The sequence below is a fragment of the Oryctolagus cuniculus genome, chromosome 1 (genome assembly GCF_964237555.1).
Source record: "Oryctolagus cuniculus chromosome 1, mOryCun1.1, whole genome shotgun sequence".
NCBI classification, from domain to species: Eukaryota; Metazoa; Chordata; class Mammalia; order Lagomorpha; family Leporidae; genus Oryctolagus; species Oryctolagus cuniculus.
Genome location: NC_091432.1, coordinates 2337363 through 2355816, shown reverse-complemented (window position 1 = coordinate 2355816; position 18454 = coordinate 2337363). Strand labels below are relative to the sequence as shown.

General features: G+C 63.3%; 1 protein-coding gene across 3 annotated transcripts in view; it reads right to left on the bottom strand.

Moving 5' to 3' along the window:
* The window catches only part of CTTN (cortactin), a 32317-nt gene that overhangs the window by 9265 nt on the left and 4598 nt on the right, over positions 1-18454 (bottom strand). For 2 of the 3 annotated variants that reach the window (XM_051839159.2, XM_070061854.1), the window contains exons 2-11: positions 17492-17578; positions 17322-17395; positions 13307-13436; positions 10540-10650; positions 9011-9065; positions 8340-8450; positions 6998-7108; positions 6425-6535; positions 5601-5711; positions 3818-3873 (exon numbers count right to left, since the gene is read on the bottom strand). In XM_051839159.2, the coding sequence (XP_051695119.1) occupies positions 3818-3873; positions 5601-5711; positions 6425-6535; positions 6998-7108; positions 8340-8450; positions 9011-9065; positions 10540-10650; positions 13307-13436; positions 17322-17395; positions 17492-17578 (957 nt within the window). The remainder of the gene's footprint in view (positions 1-3817; positions 3874-5600; positions 5712-6424; positions 6536-6997; positions 7109-8339; positions 8451-9010; positions 9066-10539; positions 10651-13306; positions 13437-17321; positions 17396-17491; positions 17579-18454) is intronic. The other variant, XM_051839161.2, reaches the window with a different exon arrangement.

Here is an 18454-nt window from a genome sequence, read left to right as displayed (position 1 = left end):
GCCTCTGCCCGAGAGGAGCTCTCCCCCTGCTCCCCCTGCACACCCAGCACAGCCTCTGCCCGAGAGAAGCTCTCCCCCTGCTCCCCCTGCACACCCAGCACGGCCTCTGCCCGAGAGGAGCTCCCCCTGCACACCCAGCACGGCCTCTGCCCGAGAGGAGCTCCCCCTGCACACCCAGCACGGCCTCTGCCCGAGAGGAGCTCCCCCTGCACACCCAGCACGGCCTCTGCCCGAGAGGAGCTCCCCCTGCACACCCAGCACGGCCTCTGCCCGAGAGGAGCTCCCCCTGCACACCCAGCACGGCCTCTGCCCGAGAGGAGCTCCCCCTGCACACCCAGCACGGCCTCCTCCTGAGAGGAGCTCCCCCTGCACACCCAGCACGGCCTCTGCCCGAGAGGAGCTCCCCCTGCACACCCAGCATGGCCTCTGCCCGAGAGAAGCTCTCCCCCTGCTCCCCCTGCACACCCAGCACAGCCTCTGCCCGAGAGGAGCTCCCCCTGCACACCCAGCATGCCCTCTGCCCGAGAGGAGCTCTCCCCCTGCTCCCCCTGCACACCCAGCACAGCCTCTGCCCGAGAGGAGCTCCCCCTGCACACCCAGCACGGCCTCCTCCTGAGAGGAGCTCTCCCTGCACACCCAGCACGGCCTCTGCCCGAGAGGAGCTCCCCCTGCACACCCAGCATGGCCTCTGCCCGAGAGGAGCTCTCCCCCTGCACACCCAGCACAGCCTCGGCCCGAGAGGAGCTCTCCCCCTGCTCCCCCTGCACACCCAGCGCGGCCTCTGCCCGAGAGGAGCTCCCCCTGCACACCCAGCACGGCCTCTGCCCGAGAGGAGCTCCCCCTGCACACCCAGCATGGCCTCTGCCCGAGAGGAGCTCCCCCTGCACACCCAGCACGGCCTCCTCCTGAGAGGAGCTCCCCCTGCACACCCAGCACGGCCTCTGCCCGAGAGGAGCTCCCCCTGCACACCCAGCATGGCCTCTGCCCGAGAGGAGCTCTCCCCCTGCACACCCAGCACAGCCTCTGCCCAAGAGGAGCTCCCCCTGCACACCCAGCATGGCCTCTGCCCGAGAGGAGCTCCCCCTGCACACCCAGCATGGCCTCTGCCTGAGAGGAGCTCTCCCCCTGCACACCCAGCACACCCAGCACAGCCTCTGCCCGAGAGGAGCTCCCCCTGCACACCCAGCACGGCCTCTGCCCGAGAGGAGCTCTCCCCCTGCTCCCCCTGCACACCCAGCGCGGCCTCTGCCCGAGAGGAGCTCCCCCTGCACACCCAGCACGGCCTCTGCCCGAGAGGAGCTCCCCCTGCACACCCAGCACACCCAGCACAGCCTCTGCCCGAGAGGAGCTCTCCCCCTGCACACCCAGCACACCCAGCACAGCCTCTGCCCGAGAGGAGCTCTCCCCCTGCTCCCCCTGCACACCCAGCACAGCCTCTGCCCGAGAGGAGCTCTCCCCCTGCACACCCAGCACGGCCTCTGCCTTCCAGGCCCGTCTTAGTGCAGACAGCACCGTCTCTTCTGAGCCGCCCGCCTGGCCTGGCAAGTCTTCTCTTCCTCCAAACGTACCCTTGCTTTCCCGAGCCTCGGACTCCATCTGAGAGGGGCCGTCTGTCCCGGGGAGGACAGGGCCCCACCCCACCCCAGTCCTCGCTTCTGCAGCGTCACGTCCTGAGGCCTCGCCAGCCGCCCGCCCTCCAGGGTCCTCAGGAGCACCGCGCTCGCCCTGTCTCACTCAGGCCCAGGCGAGCCAACCCCGGGCGAAGCTCACTCCTCCTCCCGCTCTCCAGGAGGGGACCCGCTGGCGCCTCGGCAGACGCCGAGTCACCCGCTTCACCGCAGCCCGGGACCTGCTGGGCCCTCTCCCTGGTCTCCACACCCACAAGGACCTCCGCCGACCCTGTCATCAGTGACACCACCTTGCTCGCAGGGGACAGCTCACAGCATGGCCTGGGTCCCAGCCCCCCGCCATGCCCCGGGACCACGGACAGTGGCCTCCTCAACCACACAGCAGCCCAGCAGAGAGGACCACTGCCCTTGCTCAGAGCTGAAAGGGACAGCAAGAGGGAGCACCTCACACATGCCTCACCCGCAGCACGGCAGCACCATCAACACTGACCCAGACGTCCAAGAGACAGAGGCCTCATCAGCTGCCGGCCTCAAAGCCGCGGCGTCCGACGTACCCCCTTCGCGCCTTTCCTCCTTGTGGCCCTGGCCAACCCACTCAGCCTGCTCTGACCGGTCTCACTGCAGCGGTGCAATGCAACCCCAGCACCCGCTCTGCACGGCACAGCCCCCGTCAAGCCCAAGCCACCTCCCCAAGCTGGCCTTACCCAGCCTCCCCACACCCACTCCTCCCAGCCTCCTCTCTCCTCCACACCCCAACCCCGAAACCGCTGCCCACACCTCTGGTCGTTCTCACACCACCACCATCCCCGGCCCCCCCACCCTCCAGTCCACTCTGGGACTGGGGGCTTAAACACACAGCTCACTGGTGCCCTGCCTAACTCCTTCCACACGGTGCGTAGGGCTCCCTGTGGTCACTGGAACCATCCCTGGCCCCTCTCTGGTGCACCTGCCCATGCCACGTGCTCTGCTTGGCAGCCCCGACCCCCTCAAGGCCAGAGAACGCCTGTCCACTTGCATAGACTCAACTCAAACCGTCACTGTCGCAGGATCCCCGGCCAGGCCACCGGCGCGGCTACGTGCTGCCAGGCCCGCACTGTCAGCCCCGGCCCAGGACCACGGGGTGAGGACATGTGTGGTCACCACAAGGCCGATGGGAGCAGAACCCCGTGCCCTCCGAGCACAGGTGTCCAAAGGCCAGCAGCTCACAGGGAGTCCAGGAGCCCTGCTGTACAGAGCCCTGCCCATGCCCAAGCCCAGGAGCGGGCAGGGTGAGGCCCCCCTCTGCGTGGGGCTGGACTGAGGGGAGACGCGGCTCAGCTCACAGAGGAAGGCAGCGACTGGGCAGCAGCCTGTGTGACCCCACACAGTCTGGGAACCTCGAGTGACAGTTCCCATCACTCAGGGACTCGCTAAGGCTCTGAGCTGGCCCAAAGTGAAAGGTTAACCAGAAATCCTGGGGACTGGCACCTGTGGCGCAGCAGGTTAAGCCACCACTTCTGGTTCAAATCTGGCTACTCTGCTCCCGATCCAGCTCCCTAATGCCCCTGGGAAGGCAGAAAAAAGAAGATGGCCAAACTACCTGGGCCCCTGCCACCCACGTGGGCGACCCTGAAGAGGCTCCTGGCTCTGGCCTGGCCCAGCCCTGGCTCTTGTGTCCATCTGGGGAGTGAACCGGTGGATAGATCTGTCTCTTCCTCTAACTCTGTCTTTTGAATAAAGAAATTTTTTTCAAAAATAACTTAAAAATAAGTAAGAGAAGCCTTGGTGCAGAGTACCTGCCAGTGGCTGCGATGACAGATCCCAGCCAGCACCGACCAGGGGGCTCCCGCAGGGATGCCATGACCTCCTCTTGCCCATCCAAGATGGCAGCCACGAACTCTCCCCAGGGGGTCAGCTGGACCCATTTCCAAGCTTGCTCAACGTTAATAATTTCAGCTTACACTGCTCTCCTGTTAGATGCCTGGGTTCCAACGATGGCCCAGGCATTCACCGCTGAGTGTGCCCAGCTCCAGACCCCCAACGTCGAACTGGGAGGGTGGCAGCACCTGTGCACGGCTTCCCTCTATGAGGACGCACGCCTGACCACGGGGAGCCCTTCCAGAACCCGGGCACACAGCGGCCGGCACGCCGAGAGCTCCAGGAAAGCCTGGCTGGGCAGAAGACCCTCAGCCCCGGGCCGCGCCGCTCACCTTATCCATCCGGTCCTTCTGCACGCCGTACTTCCCGCCGAATCCTCTGGAGTAGTCTGAAAGGAGGCCAAACTCAACGCTTCAGCGCGGGCGGGTGCGGGCGCGGGCGCGGGCGCATGCAGACAGGCCAGAGGCAGCCCGGGAACGCACCCAGAGCACAGAGACGGGGACTTCCAAACGGCAAGTTTTGTTCTAACACAGCACCCGGCGCGCAGGCAGGTGAGAAGCAGACAGAGGCCGTGGCATGCCGCCATGCTTCCGGCATTCTCCCGAGGGCAGGAAGGGGGACGGGCAGCAGGCCGGCAGGGACAAGCCAAGGAGGGGCAGGGGACAGGTTTGCAATGCGCCACTTCACTAGCACCGTCTCCTGCACACCCGTGGGCGCGTATTCCCATCTGCTTCCTGGGTGCTTCTCTACTGGGCACTAAAAAGCTCAATGGGGTTTTGCTCTGTTGTTTTTGAAAACAAACAAAAAAAAAAACACATGGAAACTCCTCCAGCCCCGCAGATCCACGGCAGTGCCACGGCCATGCAGACTGCCGGGCCGGGCCATGCCCCGCGGGGCTGGGGCACGGAGGCGCGGGCCTGACACCACCCTGGGGGTTCAGAACTGCTCTTCTCCCTGTCCTGCTCTAGGCTCTGACACTTGCGCCCAGTTTTGAAGGGAATGAATTTAGGAGAGAGTCTTCAGGAAGCCCGTGGAAAATGGGGACAATGAAAACACTCCACGTGGTTTCAAAGACTCTCGGCAGTAAAGCAGACACCTTTAATTCCATTTGCCAGGAACCTCCCGGAGCACCGCGAGCCCGCACTGAGGAAAAGCGGTTAGTGGTTCACACTCCCGACACCCGCCCCCCCAACACCTTGCGTGCACAGGGATGGCTCTGTGGCGTCACACTGTGCGCCACACTGATGTGGCATCAAAGAAACAAGACAGACACAAGCACCTCCTTCCCTGGCCAGGAAACACTGCCACAAAGGACACAGAGAAACCACACGGACACCGCCGCCCCCCACCCTCACCGTCCAGGCTCGTGGACCCTCTGATGGCCGGGGGTGTGGCCGAGCCTCCTCTCAAAGGCAGCAGGGCCCAGCTCTGTCAGGGTCATGGTCGACGGTGAAACATGCTCGTTTAACATGTTGCTGAGACCAGGGTCCTCACTTCTAGAACTAGACATCTCACGGCGGCACAACAAAACACCAGGGGCTGGCACTGTAACACAGCACATAAAGCCACCGCCTGCAGTGCCAGCCTCCCACGTGGGCGCCGGTTCAAGTGTCGGCTGCTCCACTTCCGAGCCAGCTCTCTGCTGTGGCCTGGGAGAGCAGTGGAAGATGGCCCAAGTGCTTGGGCCCCTGCACCCATGTGGGAGACCCGGAAGAAGCTCCTGGCTCCTGGCTTTGGATCAGCCCAGCTCCAGCCGTTGCAGCCATTCGGGGAGTGGACCAGCGGATAGAAGACCTCTCTCTCTCTCTCTCTCTCTCTGTCTCTGCCTCTCTGTAACTCTGCCTTTTCAATAAATAATTCTTTTTTAAAAAAATAAGGAAGACATACCAGCAAACTAACATCTTATCCAACACAAACCCCTAACATCACGTGGGAGAAAAACGAATGGGAGTCCAGGCCCAAGTTCACCTCTCTAGCATGAAGCTGGGTTTGCAGTGCCCACGGCCCGGGCAGCTGGCTGACCAGGACGACTGCACTGCTGGCACCACGGTGGCCCCCGGAGTCTGTGCTGGAAGTGGCTGCACTGCAAGGGAGGGGGCTGGGGGGCAACTGTGCCTTGCTGGGACTCGTGCTTGGCCAGTCTCTCCTTGTAATCAAACCCCACAGCAGAGGAGTCCTGCCTCTCGGACTGAACACCAAATTTGCCTCCAAACCCGGTCTTATAATCTGAAAATCCACAAGCAACAGCAGGGAAAGACAATCAAGAGAGGAGACATGAGGTGAGTTAGAACCAAGTACATCCTTTCAAGGAGGGGCAGGGCCCGGCAGACCCGACCCGTCTCGCCGTCAGAAGCTGGCTGGGGAGGTCAAAGGACAAACTTAAACCTCAACACTCCAGCCAAGCTCTGGACACACGCTAAGAACCGTATTTTAAGTCACTCAGTAAAACCACTCCATGCGTTAAGACTCATTTCTAGAGTCCTACCCACGCTGCAGACGACAGAGGGCGTCTCTGTGTGTAGAGAGAGAGTGTCGTCAGACACAGGGTGGCCCCACGGAGACCCAGCCCCCGCCCTTGCTACCTGAGGATGGGCACCTGCTGCTGGCCCAGGCCAGGGTCACCCTGCATGGTTTTCAGTCCCCCCTCCCCCAACCACCTTCCCCAGAGACGCTGCTGGCGTCTGGACAGGAAGTGCCTGCAGCCACAGACCTCAGCCGCTTGACAGCAGCGTCTGGGGACTGAGACCCCAGAGCACGAAACAGACGGGACCCCGGCTCCTGGCGGCTGCAGCCCTCCTGCGGGGGGCTTGGCACTGCAGTGAACCCACGGGAGGCCTGGGGCGACTGTGGACAGTAACAAGACAACACAGGAACAGGAACAGCACAGCCAGAGGGGCCGGCTGGGCCAAGAGTGACCATGACCCCGCCACGGAACGCACCTCTCTGGGACTCGTGCAGCTGCAACTTCTCCTGGTGATCCCAGCCGAGCGCGCATTTGTCTTGTCTGTCTGTCTGCACGCCGAACTTCCCTCCAAAGCCTTTCACATAGTCTGCACGCACAACAAAGGGCCACAGGCCAGCATCAACAGGCAGCCGGAGCCAGCAGACGCGGCCCCGGGCGCTCAGTCCACCTCTCCGTGGCCGGCATCAACAGGCAGCCTGAGGCAGCAACCCCTCCCTGACACATCACCAGGACGTGCTCAGTGGCCACAGAGCCCTCCCCCGCCCTCCCCGTATGGGAACCAAGAGGGAGCTGTGTGCATGCGGCTCCACCCGCGCTCCGAGGCACATGGCCTCACCAGGGGCACAGATGTGGGGGAGGGGAGTTCAGTCACAGATCGGGCAAACATCTGACTCCCGGTGTGCTCTGGGGTCTGCTATGTTCAGGCTGCACACTCCTCCATTCAACAGAGACTGCACTAGGGCCACGGCAGTGCCCTGCTCCCGCTGTGCCGTGGGGACACCTGGCTCAGGAGCAGCTGCTGGCTGGGGACACGAGGGGCTGCAGGCACCTTTCTGGGACTCGTGCTTCTCCGTCTTGCCTTGGTACTCAAAGCCCACAGCGCTCTTGTCCACCTTGTCCTTGTCGATACCATATTTACCACCAAACCCTTTGGAGTAATCTGCAAACAAGAAAAGCAGTATTTACAAACCAGGGGCATGCTGTGCGTCCTAGAAGCCTTTGTGAAAGTACTTTTATTGCCCGATTTAACAAAACTAAAACCTTCCAGGCTTACTGTAAGAACACGCAATGATCAAGTGATCTTTAAAAATGCTGTTTATGTGTAACAACACCGAGACTGGCGAGCACAGATCCACACCAACAGTGGACGTGAGGCGACAGCTGACAACACGGATCCTGGGAGCAGGGTGAGCCCTGGCAGGAAAGTGCTGGTCACTGCTTCACCGTGGAGCACGTGGGGGGAGGGGGAGGAGGGGGGGTCAGGGAGAACCCTCAGAGAAACAGCACACATCATGGCATCTCGTAGAAACACCAGCTGTACTCCAGGTCATTCAAATGTTCTTATACGGACACATCAACGCGTGGAAGGCCAAGAGACCCTACCCAGCCTCGTCTGCCCAGCCCCCCATGGAGCCCGAGGGCAGCCCCAAGAGCTCCGCGCCCTGGCCCAGGAGTGAGGTCTGCTCCGAGCAAAGGGAAGGCAGAGAAGTGGCCCTGGGCAGGGCAGGTGGGCTCGCGGGAGGGGCGGGAGAGGCAGGGCAGGTGGGCTCGCAGGAGCAAGCCCTGCTCCGGGCCCACGGGCGCTCCCCCCAGGAATGTCCAGCCAGCGCCATCTGAGCCTCGTGTGGCTTCTTACAAGACGCTTGGGCTTCCAGTTTTCAAATGATGGCAATGATCTTTAAAAACTGAAAATGCAAATTAACACAACCAACAGCGTACAGAGAACCCACAGTACAACCTGCGCAGCAGGGGGCTGAATCTTAGAGACGACCTCTGACCTCTAGGAGGCACCTTCACAGGGGTGGGGTGGGAGGGCTGTGTGCAGCAGGGAGGAAGCTCAGGACCAATGCGGCAGTCGCTCACACAATGTTAAACCCAAGAAACCCGATTCTCTTGACTAATCACTCATGCACACGGTACGAGAGGATTCACCACGGCCAATTCTTGACGTCAAAAATTCAGAGACAACCTGGCTTCCACACTGCCAAGAGCGACGTCAGACCACGGAATGCTCACAGGGCAGAGGGCTGCTGGGCCGTTTACACCGACAGCTGCACGGGCACGGACGGACGTGGAGGGGCAGTGCCGAGTTTTAGGCTAACAAGCACACGTGACCAAGTTCCCCCAAGCGCTGGCCTGCACGCGTGAGGAAGACGGCAGAGGCCCCACACCTTTCTGCGACTCGTGCTTCTCCGTCTTGCCCTGGTAGTCGAAGCCCACGGCGCTCTTGTCCACACGGTCAGCCTGCACGCCGTACTTGCCGCCGAAACCACTGGAGTAGTCTGAGGGAGACAAGGGGCGGTCAGCCTGGGCGAGGACACAGCCACCTGGCACTCCTGGCTCCGAGCATGCGCACGGCGTGAAGGCACAAGCACACGCTCCCGGGGACCACGCTCCACACAGCACTGCCGGAGGCAGCCCAGAAAGGCCAGAGCCCACAAGAGTCCACCTAGTCGGGCGCCCACACTCCGCTCACGGCACCTGGACCGCTCGGGCGCCCACACAGGTGCAGGGCAGCCGGCCTCTGAGTACACAGCGGGAGCCTGGCAGCTGGCCGCGCAGCTCCGACCTGGCTCTGGACACCTGTGCCAGGCGTGCGGGCGAGCTTCACAAGCCGGGCTCCACCCGGGGCACTGGCTCTCCAGCAGTGCTGCCCAGGGGACAGAGGCGCATCCACAGAGCGATGCAGGCAGTGCGTGACACTGGGCGACAGCTCTGCGAGCGCCACGGGAGGGGGACGTACCCGCCACCCAGACCCAGACGGCCAGGAAAGCCGGAGCCGCGCCCCACCCCGCCCCCACCAGCGAGGTCCCGGCGGCTGCTGGCGCCTGCGGCAGCTCACCTTTCTGGGAGGCATGCTTCTCAGTCTTCCCCTGGTACTCGAAGCCCACGGCAGACTGATGAACCCAGGAAGAGGGAGACACAGTTTAGTTTTTATTCTTTCACTCACTCATTCATTCCGAAGGAAAAAGACATGGAAAGAGGCAAGCAAACTGACAAAGACCTCTCATCCACTGGTCCACTCCCTCATCCCTGCCACAGCCGGGCTGGGCCTGGCTGAAGCCAGCAGCCAAGAACCCAATCTGGGGCTCCCACGCAGGTGGCGGGGCACCTGTGCCTCCCAGGGCGCCCCTGACGGGGAGCTGGGATCGGGACCAGAGTTAGACTTCAACCCAGGCATCCCAACAGCAGCTTTTTTGTTTTTGTTTTTTTTGACAGGCAGAGTGGACAGTGAGAGAGAGAGACAGAGAGAAAGGTCTTCCTTTGCCGTTGCTTCACCCTCCAATGGATGCCGCAGCCGGCGCACCGCGCTGATCCGATGGCAGGAGCCAGGTGCTTCTCCTGGTCTCCCATGGGGTGCAGGGCCCAAGCACCCGGGCCATCCTCCACTGCACTCCCGGGCCACAGCAGAGAGCTGGCCTGGAAGAGGGGCAGCCGGGACAGAATCCGGCGCCCCGACTGGGACTAGAACCCGGGGTGCCGGCGCCGCAGAAGGAGGATTAGCTTAGTGAGCTGCGGCGCTGGCCCGAAGCAGCAGCTTAATCATTATGACAGCAGACCCCTGCCCCAGAAATGCACACCTCCAGAGCTATCACTCTGAAATCTGTAGAAACAGACCATTGCTATCTCTTTGACCTTTGGCTCCCCAAGCCAACTGTAGGTCAAATTAAAACACAGGTGCTTTAAATTTACGCACCTTAAAACGGTCCACAAAGGCTGGCTACGCGGGCTGAGCTGTATCCACGGCAACCTGCCCCGCCCAGCTCATGGCCACAGGGAACGCTCAGCTACTTCCTTCGGCCATAGACCGCTGGTCTGGAACAGTTCCCCACGCCTCACAGACTCGCCACCTTACACACTCCAACGTTAATCGGAGCAGCAGCCGCCGCCTCGGGCACAGCTCCCGGAAGCTGGGTGCCGTGGGGGGCGCTGCAGCACAGGCCGTCTGCTCGGCCTGGCGCACAGCCTCAGGAGGGCGTCCCCGCTACCCCCGCGGAGGCACCGGCAAGTCCAGAGGCGTGGCAGGGCCGGAACCCAGACCCAGGGCTGCAGCTCCAGGCTTCACAGCCACGCTGCACACACGCACGAGTGACAGGTGGGCCAGGGCGCGCCCAAGGGGCAGCAACAGACCACGCGGATGGGCTCTGACCATGGCCTGCCGCCCTACCTTCCCCAGGGAAGAGGGGTGCAAATGCTCTCCCCTGCTCCCCAGTCCTGGGCCTCGGCGGGGCGCCCTCGGGGCACCTGAGCAGCACACAGCAGCACTCTGGCTCTCTCCGCAGTCCTGGGCAGCCAGGCTGCACCTGCAAGCTACTGGGAGGGCCCGAGGGGCAGACGCGCCACGGAGATCAGCCCCTTCCCGTCACTCACCTGATCTACCCTGTCCATCTGGACGCCAAACTTGCCTCCGAAGCCCCGGACCGAGTCGACTTGCGAGCAGTGCTTGGAAAGTTTCGACTGATACTCGTGGCCAACGGCTGACTGAAACAAGGCCCAATCACAAGGCGTTAGGCACCCCTCCCCAGCGCGCGGCTGAGGGGAAGCGCCCCTCTGGTCGGCACGGGCGGCCGTATTTAAACACAACCGACCCGAGTGTGCACAGCGACCGCACACACGTCTCTGAGGCAGCCCCGGCACAGCTGGGCTTCTCAATGAGCTGGCAGCCCCAACAAGGCTGAGACCTGCAGACGGGGACACGGGTGGCAACACGGCACTCTACTAAGTGAGACGTTTTCACACTGACGCAACAATCAGAAATACCGAAACTGAAACACGGACACGCGTGTTCTACTCTAGCCAGCCAGATTCCGCATCTACTGAGCACACACCCTGCAGGCAGGGAGCCGGGGCCGCCACCTGCATCTGCTCGCTCGGGGTCAGCAACAGCCCAGCCACCGAGAGAGAAGGCCGCAGGCTCAGGGACCTCCTGCTCAAGGCAGAGTGAGGACGTGCATCCGGGGGTCCCACCATGCTCTCCGTCACGAGGCCCACAGGGCACAGCCACTGGCCGGAGCACAGCTCTCTGTGAGACCACCGGACACGGCCACGGCCACGTCCCTGCCCGTCCTCGGTCGTCCCGCTCAGCGGCGCCCAGGGATCACGCCCAGAGCCGCGGCCTGCCCTCGAGCTGAGGCCCCCTCCTCACGGCGCAGAGTGGTCAGGGGTCTCCTGCAGATGAGGAAGAGACGCAGCGTGCCGGCCCTGCTCTTGGCTGCTTTCTCCATGACCCCCAGACCGCGGGGCTGGCGTCTCCTCCAGCTCGAGTCCACCCCGCACCTGCAGGCCGCAGCGGCCATGCTCTCCCACCGAGGCAGCAGGCGTCCAGCTGTGGAGCGGGGGCACTTCCCTGCCCTGTCTCCCACACAGCCCGGAAGTGCTGCAGGGCGCCCTGCCCAGTCACGGCCACCAGCACCCCACTCAAGCCACACGGCGAAGGGGCAGCAAAGGCGGCAGACAAGCGCGTGCCCTGCCCGAGTTCCCACTGCAAAGGTGCTGTAAGAAACTGTCCTAGAATACGGCCAGGGCGACACGGGGCGAGGTCTGCAGCCTTTAAACGGACACGGAGTCATCCCCCAAACCGCCCCTGACCTTACGCTGCCAGAGCTACTTTGATTTCTGGACAGCCAGCGCAGGGAGCGCCCCGTTCTGAAACCGAACGTGGCCGTCTGGGGCTGAGGGTGCAGTGGAGAGAAAGGACACGGCCACCCCCACCCCCGGGACACGGGCGCTCAGTGCTCAGAGGACGGAGAGAGGCCCCGGCAGCCCCACAGAACCCAGAGCGCACCAGACTCTCGCAGAAGCGTTCCTTTAACACAGCACCTGGATTTTCTCCAAGGTGTGGGAGGCCCCTCTGTGTGACAAACACCTCTGCTCCAACTCCCCGTGGTCCTGGCGAGCTCAGGACCAGGCCTGGGGTGGCAGAGATGCCGACCTCCCCGGTTCGTTCACTGCCCTGAACACACAGGGCTCTGCCCACCTGACTCGAGAGCCCACGGCTGACCCGGGCCCACGACGCCCCTCTCAGCGTCAGGACCTCTGCTGAAGGCACAGGTGACACGTGACGCCTGCCTCTCACGGGGTGCTCCGTCAGAGCCCACCACACCCCAGTCTACACCGTGGTAGGGGGCACAGCGAGGTATGGCTGACCTGGGCCCCACGACGCCCCTCTCAATGTCAGGACCTCTGCTGAAGGCACAGGTGACGTGTGACGCCTGCTCCTCACGGGGTGCTCCGTCAGAGCCCACCGCACCCCGCCTGCACAGTGGGGGGCACAGCGAGGCACGGCTGACCCGGGCCCCACGACGCCCCTCTCAATGTCAGGACCTCTGCTGAAGGCACAGGTGACGCGTGACACCTACTTCTCACGGGGTGCTCCGTCAGAGCCCACCGCACCCCGCCTACACCGTGGGGGGCACAGCGAGGCACGGCTGTGACTGCCCACATCCCTGCAGGTCGGCTCAGACATTTCATCCGACCCGTGCCCAAGGGCAGAGGTTTGAGATTACCGACGGGAATCCGACACCGCGGGCCCTCGCCCTTCCACCCGGAGAAAGCAAACGTCGGTCAGGCCAGAAGCACCTCGCACTGCTCAGACTCAGCTCTAGCGAAGGCGTGCGACTGCCAAGGCCTGCCTGACCGGAGGAAGCGGCTGCGCTGGCGAAAACCCAGCCCCCGGCCTCGGGCCCCTGCTCGCCCACAGCAGGAACTAGAGGGCCAGGGGGCCAGCAAAGTGGGTGCGTCCAGCCGTCGTCTGCCTGGGAGTCTGAGTTCCACCGGGGCCTGTCCCGAGAGCTCACCACAAACCTTCGACGCAGGAAGTGCTCTCCCCGCAGCCTCAGCACCAACTTCACACAGGGCCAGTCGGCTCCGTGAGTCACTAACGCACGACCACGTGAAGGTGTCAGCGAGACAGGGCCCGGACAAGGGGCACACAGATATGGTCTCGGCCCACGGTTTGGCACTGCCCGAGGGCAGCAGCGGTCAAGACGCTTCCACACCCCCGCTGTGTCTCCCTCACCTCCCTCGCCAGCGCCTCTGCCTAGGGAAACCTTCCACACAGACTCCAACCTTCTCAGCCGAGGCATCAACGGGACACTCTGCCAACGTGCGTGGGGCCCAAGTCATCGCCGTCACCCACCTTATCCATCCGGTCTTGTTCCACGCCAAACTTCCCTCCATAGCCGTGGGAGGCTCTTGGTCCCGTTTCAAGTTCCTTCTCCTTGAGGGTCTGGTGCTCTTGGAAGACATTCTCCCTCAGCTTGTGTATGCTGCAACAGAGGCAGGCGGACGCAGTCACAGGTCACCGCGCCCTGGCCTCCGGGGAGGGAGCGAGGGACGGGACGCCATCTGCGCCCATCCGCAGGCTCTCGCCACTCGGTGCTTGGCAAACCGCTTGCCTCAGCTCTTCCTCACTGCTCTGCCAGCTGCACACCCCCTCAGCGGCTCCTCCCCCCCCGCCCCAGCGAGTTCAGCACAAGGAGGCACGGGAGAGGCGGGCGTTTGGAGCATCCCATTCGGAAGCGCCTGGGTTTGAGTTCTGGCCTCACTCTCGTCGAAAGGAGCAGGGACGGTTCAAGTCCTTGGGTCCCTGCCACCCACCGGGGACCCTGGCCCAGCCCTGACTACTGTAGGCACATGGAGAGTGAAGCGGAGCACGACAGACCTCCTTCTGCCTGTGTCTCTCCCTTTCAAACAAGTGGAATTAATAATGAAACGTCTAAAAGAAGGACGCTAATCTGAATCTGTACCCTGGGTCACCCAACCTCCAGTGAGGGCCGCTTCACTGGACTCAAACTTGATTTCAGAGTTTCTGTCCCACCGCAGAAACGGCCTAGGAAAGCTGGTGCTGGGACTGCCACGGCCCCTCCCCCGGGAACCCGAGGATGCGGGGAGAAGCCCGGTGATGCTGAACCGCAAGGGCCCAGCTTTTTTTTTTTTTTTTTCTCAATATTTACTTACTTATTTGAAAGGCAGAGAGAGTGAGTGAGCAAGAGAGCGAGAGAGGGAGGGAGAGAAGGAGAGTCAGGGAGAGATCTTTCATCACTGGTTCACTCCCCAAGTGGCCGGTGGCCGCAATGACCACTGCTGTGCTGATCTGAAGCCAGGAGCCAGGAGCTTCCTCCAGGTCTCCCACGCGGGTGCAGGGGCCCAAGCACTTGGGCCATCTTCCACTGCTTTCCCAGGTGCATTAGCAGGGAGCTGGATCGGAAATGGAGCAGCCGGGACTTGAACCAGCCCCCACATGGGATGCCAGCACTGCAGGCGGCGGTTTAACCCGCTGCACCACAGCGCCAGCCCCAAGGGCCCAGCTTTTTAAACACTCAGAGATGAGCTGAAATTTATGCTCAGAATTAACCATCTAAAAACTCTTATTTTAAATACAGGGGACAGTGAAACAGATCACAAAATGTGGCCCAAACAGGTCAGGCCAGGAGGCGGCTTTCACCAGGCCACCTCGGAGTGGCGCGAGGCCACCCTGGCACGGCCGTTCCGTCCGAAGACAAGCACACACACACGGATGAAACACAAGCCGGCCTGGGAGCCACCCAGCTCCTCAGAGCAGGGAGGGGAGGGCACCACTGCCAGATCCCGGCAAGAACCGGGACACCAAACCCGCGTGCTCCACGGGCTCCCTCTCTGAATCCAGACCCACCCGAGGCCCGTGCCAGAGTTCCCCGAATTCTCCCCCCCTCCCCCCTGCCTGTTTTGTATTATCTACTTATTTGAGGAAGAGAGAGACAGACAGACAGACCCCGTCTGCTGGTCCACTCGTCAAGTGCTCACGACAGCCGGCACTGGGCCAGGATGACGACAGGAGCCAGGAACTCCGACCAGGTTTCCCAGGCGAGCGGCCAAAGCCCAACCACCTGAGCCAGTCTGTGTTAGCAGGAAGCTGGGTCAGAACGGGAGCTGGCCCCAAGCGCTTCAATGACGGATACAGGCTTCCTGCCCGGGGTGAACTGCCAGGCCCAACGGCCGCCCCCAGTGTACGGCAGCCACAGGGCAGAGAAGGGCTGAGCGCCTCCGCGGGGCAGCCTGTGGCACGCACGGCAAGCAACCCAGGTGCTGTGCCAACCAGCCCACCCTTTGCCGGCCCAGCTGCTTGCATGGGAGGGACCCGAGAAGCCACGGTGCAGACGCCGCCTTCCTCCCGCATGACGCCTGGGTCCTTCCCACCAGAGCTACTAAAGCCAGGGCTTCCCACAGCAGCTCTGCGGCCACCCGGTCGGCAGTGCTGCCCGCACCACCGGGGAGTGGGAGGAGAAACTCCAACCCCAGTCCCTTATCTGCGCTTCCTGACGGAAAGCGAGCCCTGAGAGCGGTATGTTCGGCTGCCGCGCTGGGGACAATGGCACGGTTCACTCAGCTCCCCGGCTGCCGCGTTATTTATCACAGCTCAGAATTAGGTCACAGCCGGCCACCACACTCTGCAACGCGCGTGATTCCCCACCGGAGTCAGACTAAGAGGCGGGGCTGAGGTTATTCCAAGAAACCTCCCACCGCGGTAACTGGGTTCCTCCATGAAAACCTAGAGGCTGAGGAGACGTCTCCAGGTTTGCACACAGGCTGCCAGCAGCTCACAGGAGCACACCCCACACAAAGTTCGTGGAAACGCACACTACGTAAAAACCCCACACAGGCTTCAAGAGCAATCTGCCTGGGGCCGGCGTCGTGGCAGGGCGGACTAAGCTATCACTTGCAATACTAACTTCCTGCATCGGAAGGCCGAATCAAGTCCTGGCTGCTCCGCTCCTGATCCAGCTCCCCGCCTGGGAAAGCAGCAAAGGGCCCAAGGACTTGGGTCCCCGCCGTCCACGTGGGAGACCCGGCTGGAGTTCCTGGCTTCGGCCTGGCCCAGCCCAGCCATCACAGCCACCTGGGGAGCAAACCAGCCGGTGGGAGCTCTCTCTGCACCCCCACCTATCATTCTGCCTTTCAAGTAACTAAAAGTAAGCCCTTAAAAAAACAAAATAGGGGCTGGAACTGAGGTGCAGTGGGTAAAGCCGCCGCCTGCTGTGCTGGGATCCCACATGGGCACCAGTTTGAGTCCTGGCTGCTCTACTTCCAATCCAGCTCTCTGCTAATGGTCTGGGAAAGATGGCCCCAGTGCCTGGGACCCTGCCATCCACATGGGAAACTCTGATGCAGCTCCTGGCTCCAGATTGGCCCAGGCCCAGCCACTGTGGCCATTCAGCGAGTGAACAAGCAGATGGGAGACCTCTCTCTCTCTCTGCTTCTCTGTAACTCTGCCTTCCAAATACATAAATAAATCTTTAAAAAATAAAAAATAAATTTATCTGTCAATTCCATTTTCAACCACCTTTTTGAAGTATCTCGTGTACAGAAATTCAACAGGAGTGTTTGACCCGAGACCTGGGTGTGCGTGCGTCTCCAGCACCTGTCAGGGCAGCGACCCCGCGCCCGCGCCGCCCCCTCCGCTCCAGCGGCCTGCGCGGGGCTCGCTCCCGGAGAGCCACGAGGGGGACCCCGCGCCGCCCCCTCCGCTCCAGCGGCCTGCGCGGGGGTCGTTCCCGGAGAGCCACGAGGGGGCACCCCGCGCCTGCACTGCCCCCTTCCGCTCCAGCGGCCTGCGCGGGGCTCGCTCCCGGAGAGCCACGAGGGGGACCCCGCGCCGCCCCCTCCGCTCCAGCGGCCTGCACGGGGCTCGCTCCCGGAGAGCCACGAGGGGGCACCCCGCGCCTGCACTGCCCCCTCCGCTCCAGCGGCCTGCACGGGGCTCGCTCCCGGAGAGCCACGAGGGGGCACCCCGCGCCTGCACTGCCCCCTCCGCTCCAGCGGCCTGCGCGGGGCTCGCTCCCGGAGAGCCACGAGGGGGCACCCCGCGCCTGCACTGCCCCCTCCGCTCCAGCGGCCTGCGCGGGGGTCATTCCCGGAGAGCCACGAGGGGGCACCCCGCGCCTGCACTGCCCCCTCCGCTCCAGCGGCCTGCGCGGGGCTCGCTCCCGGAGAGCCACGAGGGGGCACCCCGCGCCTGCACTGCCCCCTCCGCTCCAGCGGCCTGCACGGGGCTCGCTCCCGGAGAGCCACGAGGGGGACCCGCGCCGCCCCCTCCGCTCCAGCGGCCTGCGCGGGGCTCGCTCCCGGAGAGCCACGAGGGGACCCGCGCCCGCGCCGCCCCAGCGGCCTCTTACTTGATGTGCTCCTGGTGCCCGGAGCCCTGCACGGTCTTGGCGCCCCATCGCTGCTCTTTCTCACTGACGTCATTCTGAAAAGAGAAGGAACTCGGGACGCCTGCACCCCTGGCTGGGAAACCAACCCGCCCATCACCCGGAAAGTCGCCCGGCAGGCTGCTGAGTCCTACCACGAAGTCGGGGTCGGTCTCCCAGTCGTCGGCGCCCCCGTCGTCCTGGGAAATGGGCACCGTGTGGCCTGCCGACGCCTTCCACATCTGAAAGAGCGACACCAGGGTTACGCTCACCTGCGACACTCGCCGGGCCGGGCGCGGGGGAGCCAGGGAGACCCGGCCGACAGGCAGCAGTCAGGGCCCGGCAGCACCGCGCCCGCGGCTTCCGCTCGGGTCCGGGAGCTCGCGGCCTCGCTGCGAGGAGGTCCCGCTCGCAGAGGCCATGACAACAGCGCTCTGGCCGCTGCGGGCGCACGAGGGTCATGGGGGCCGTCCATGGCGCGTGTTTCATCAGAGTTTAAAGACAAGAGCAGCCGTTCTGATTTCCGGTCCAGCCCGACAACTTAACCAGCAGGCAAAGAGCGAGCTTCCGACCTGCAAAGGTAAAATCTAACCTCTGGGGATTTTGAGGAAAACCCACGAATGAAAAAAGCTCGCTCGGTCGCCAAGGAAATGCTAACAAAACCACACACAGCCCACGAGAAGACTGACCAAGCGCCTGGACCGAGACCCCGGAAGCAGAAGAGCACCAGGACACCCAGCTCCTCTGGGGCACCAGGGACGGAAGCCGAGCCCTGCCCCGGGGCCCGCCCTCCACATCTCCCAGGCTCAAGCCCAAGTCCGACACGGGGTGGGCGGTGCAGTCAAGGCCTGGGGCGCTCACGCTTCCAGACCCAACTCCTGCCTCGTCACCTGGACAGGGAACCTGGCACAGGGCGGGGCCGCAGCTACAACACCCCTGGCCAAACCTCGTTCCACTGTCCAGGTGTCCCAGAAGACATTAAGTTCCCCAGACAGGCCCGGAGGAGAAGAGAGGAACTAGATCTTAGCATGGAAAGGCGCCCCTTACGGCCAGCCCCAGTGCGCTCCCAGCGGAAGGGAGACAGCTGCAGGAACTGGGGGGGCCAGTCCACAGCCTCC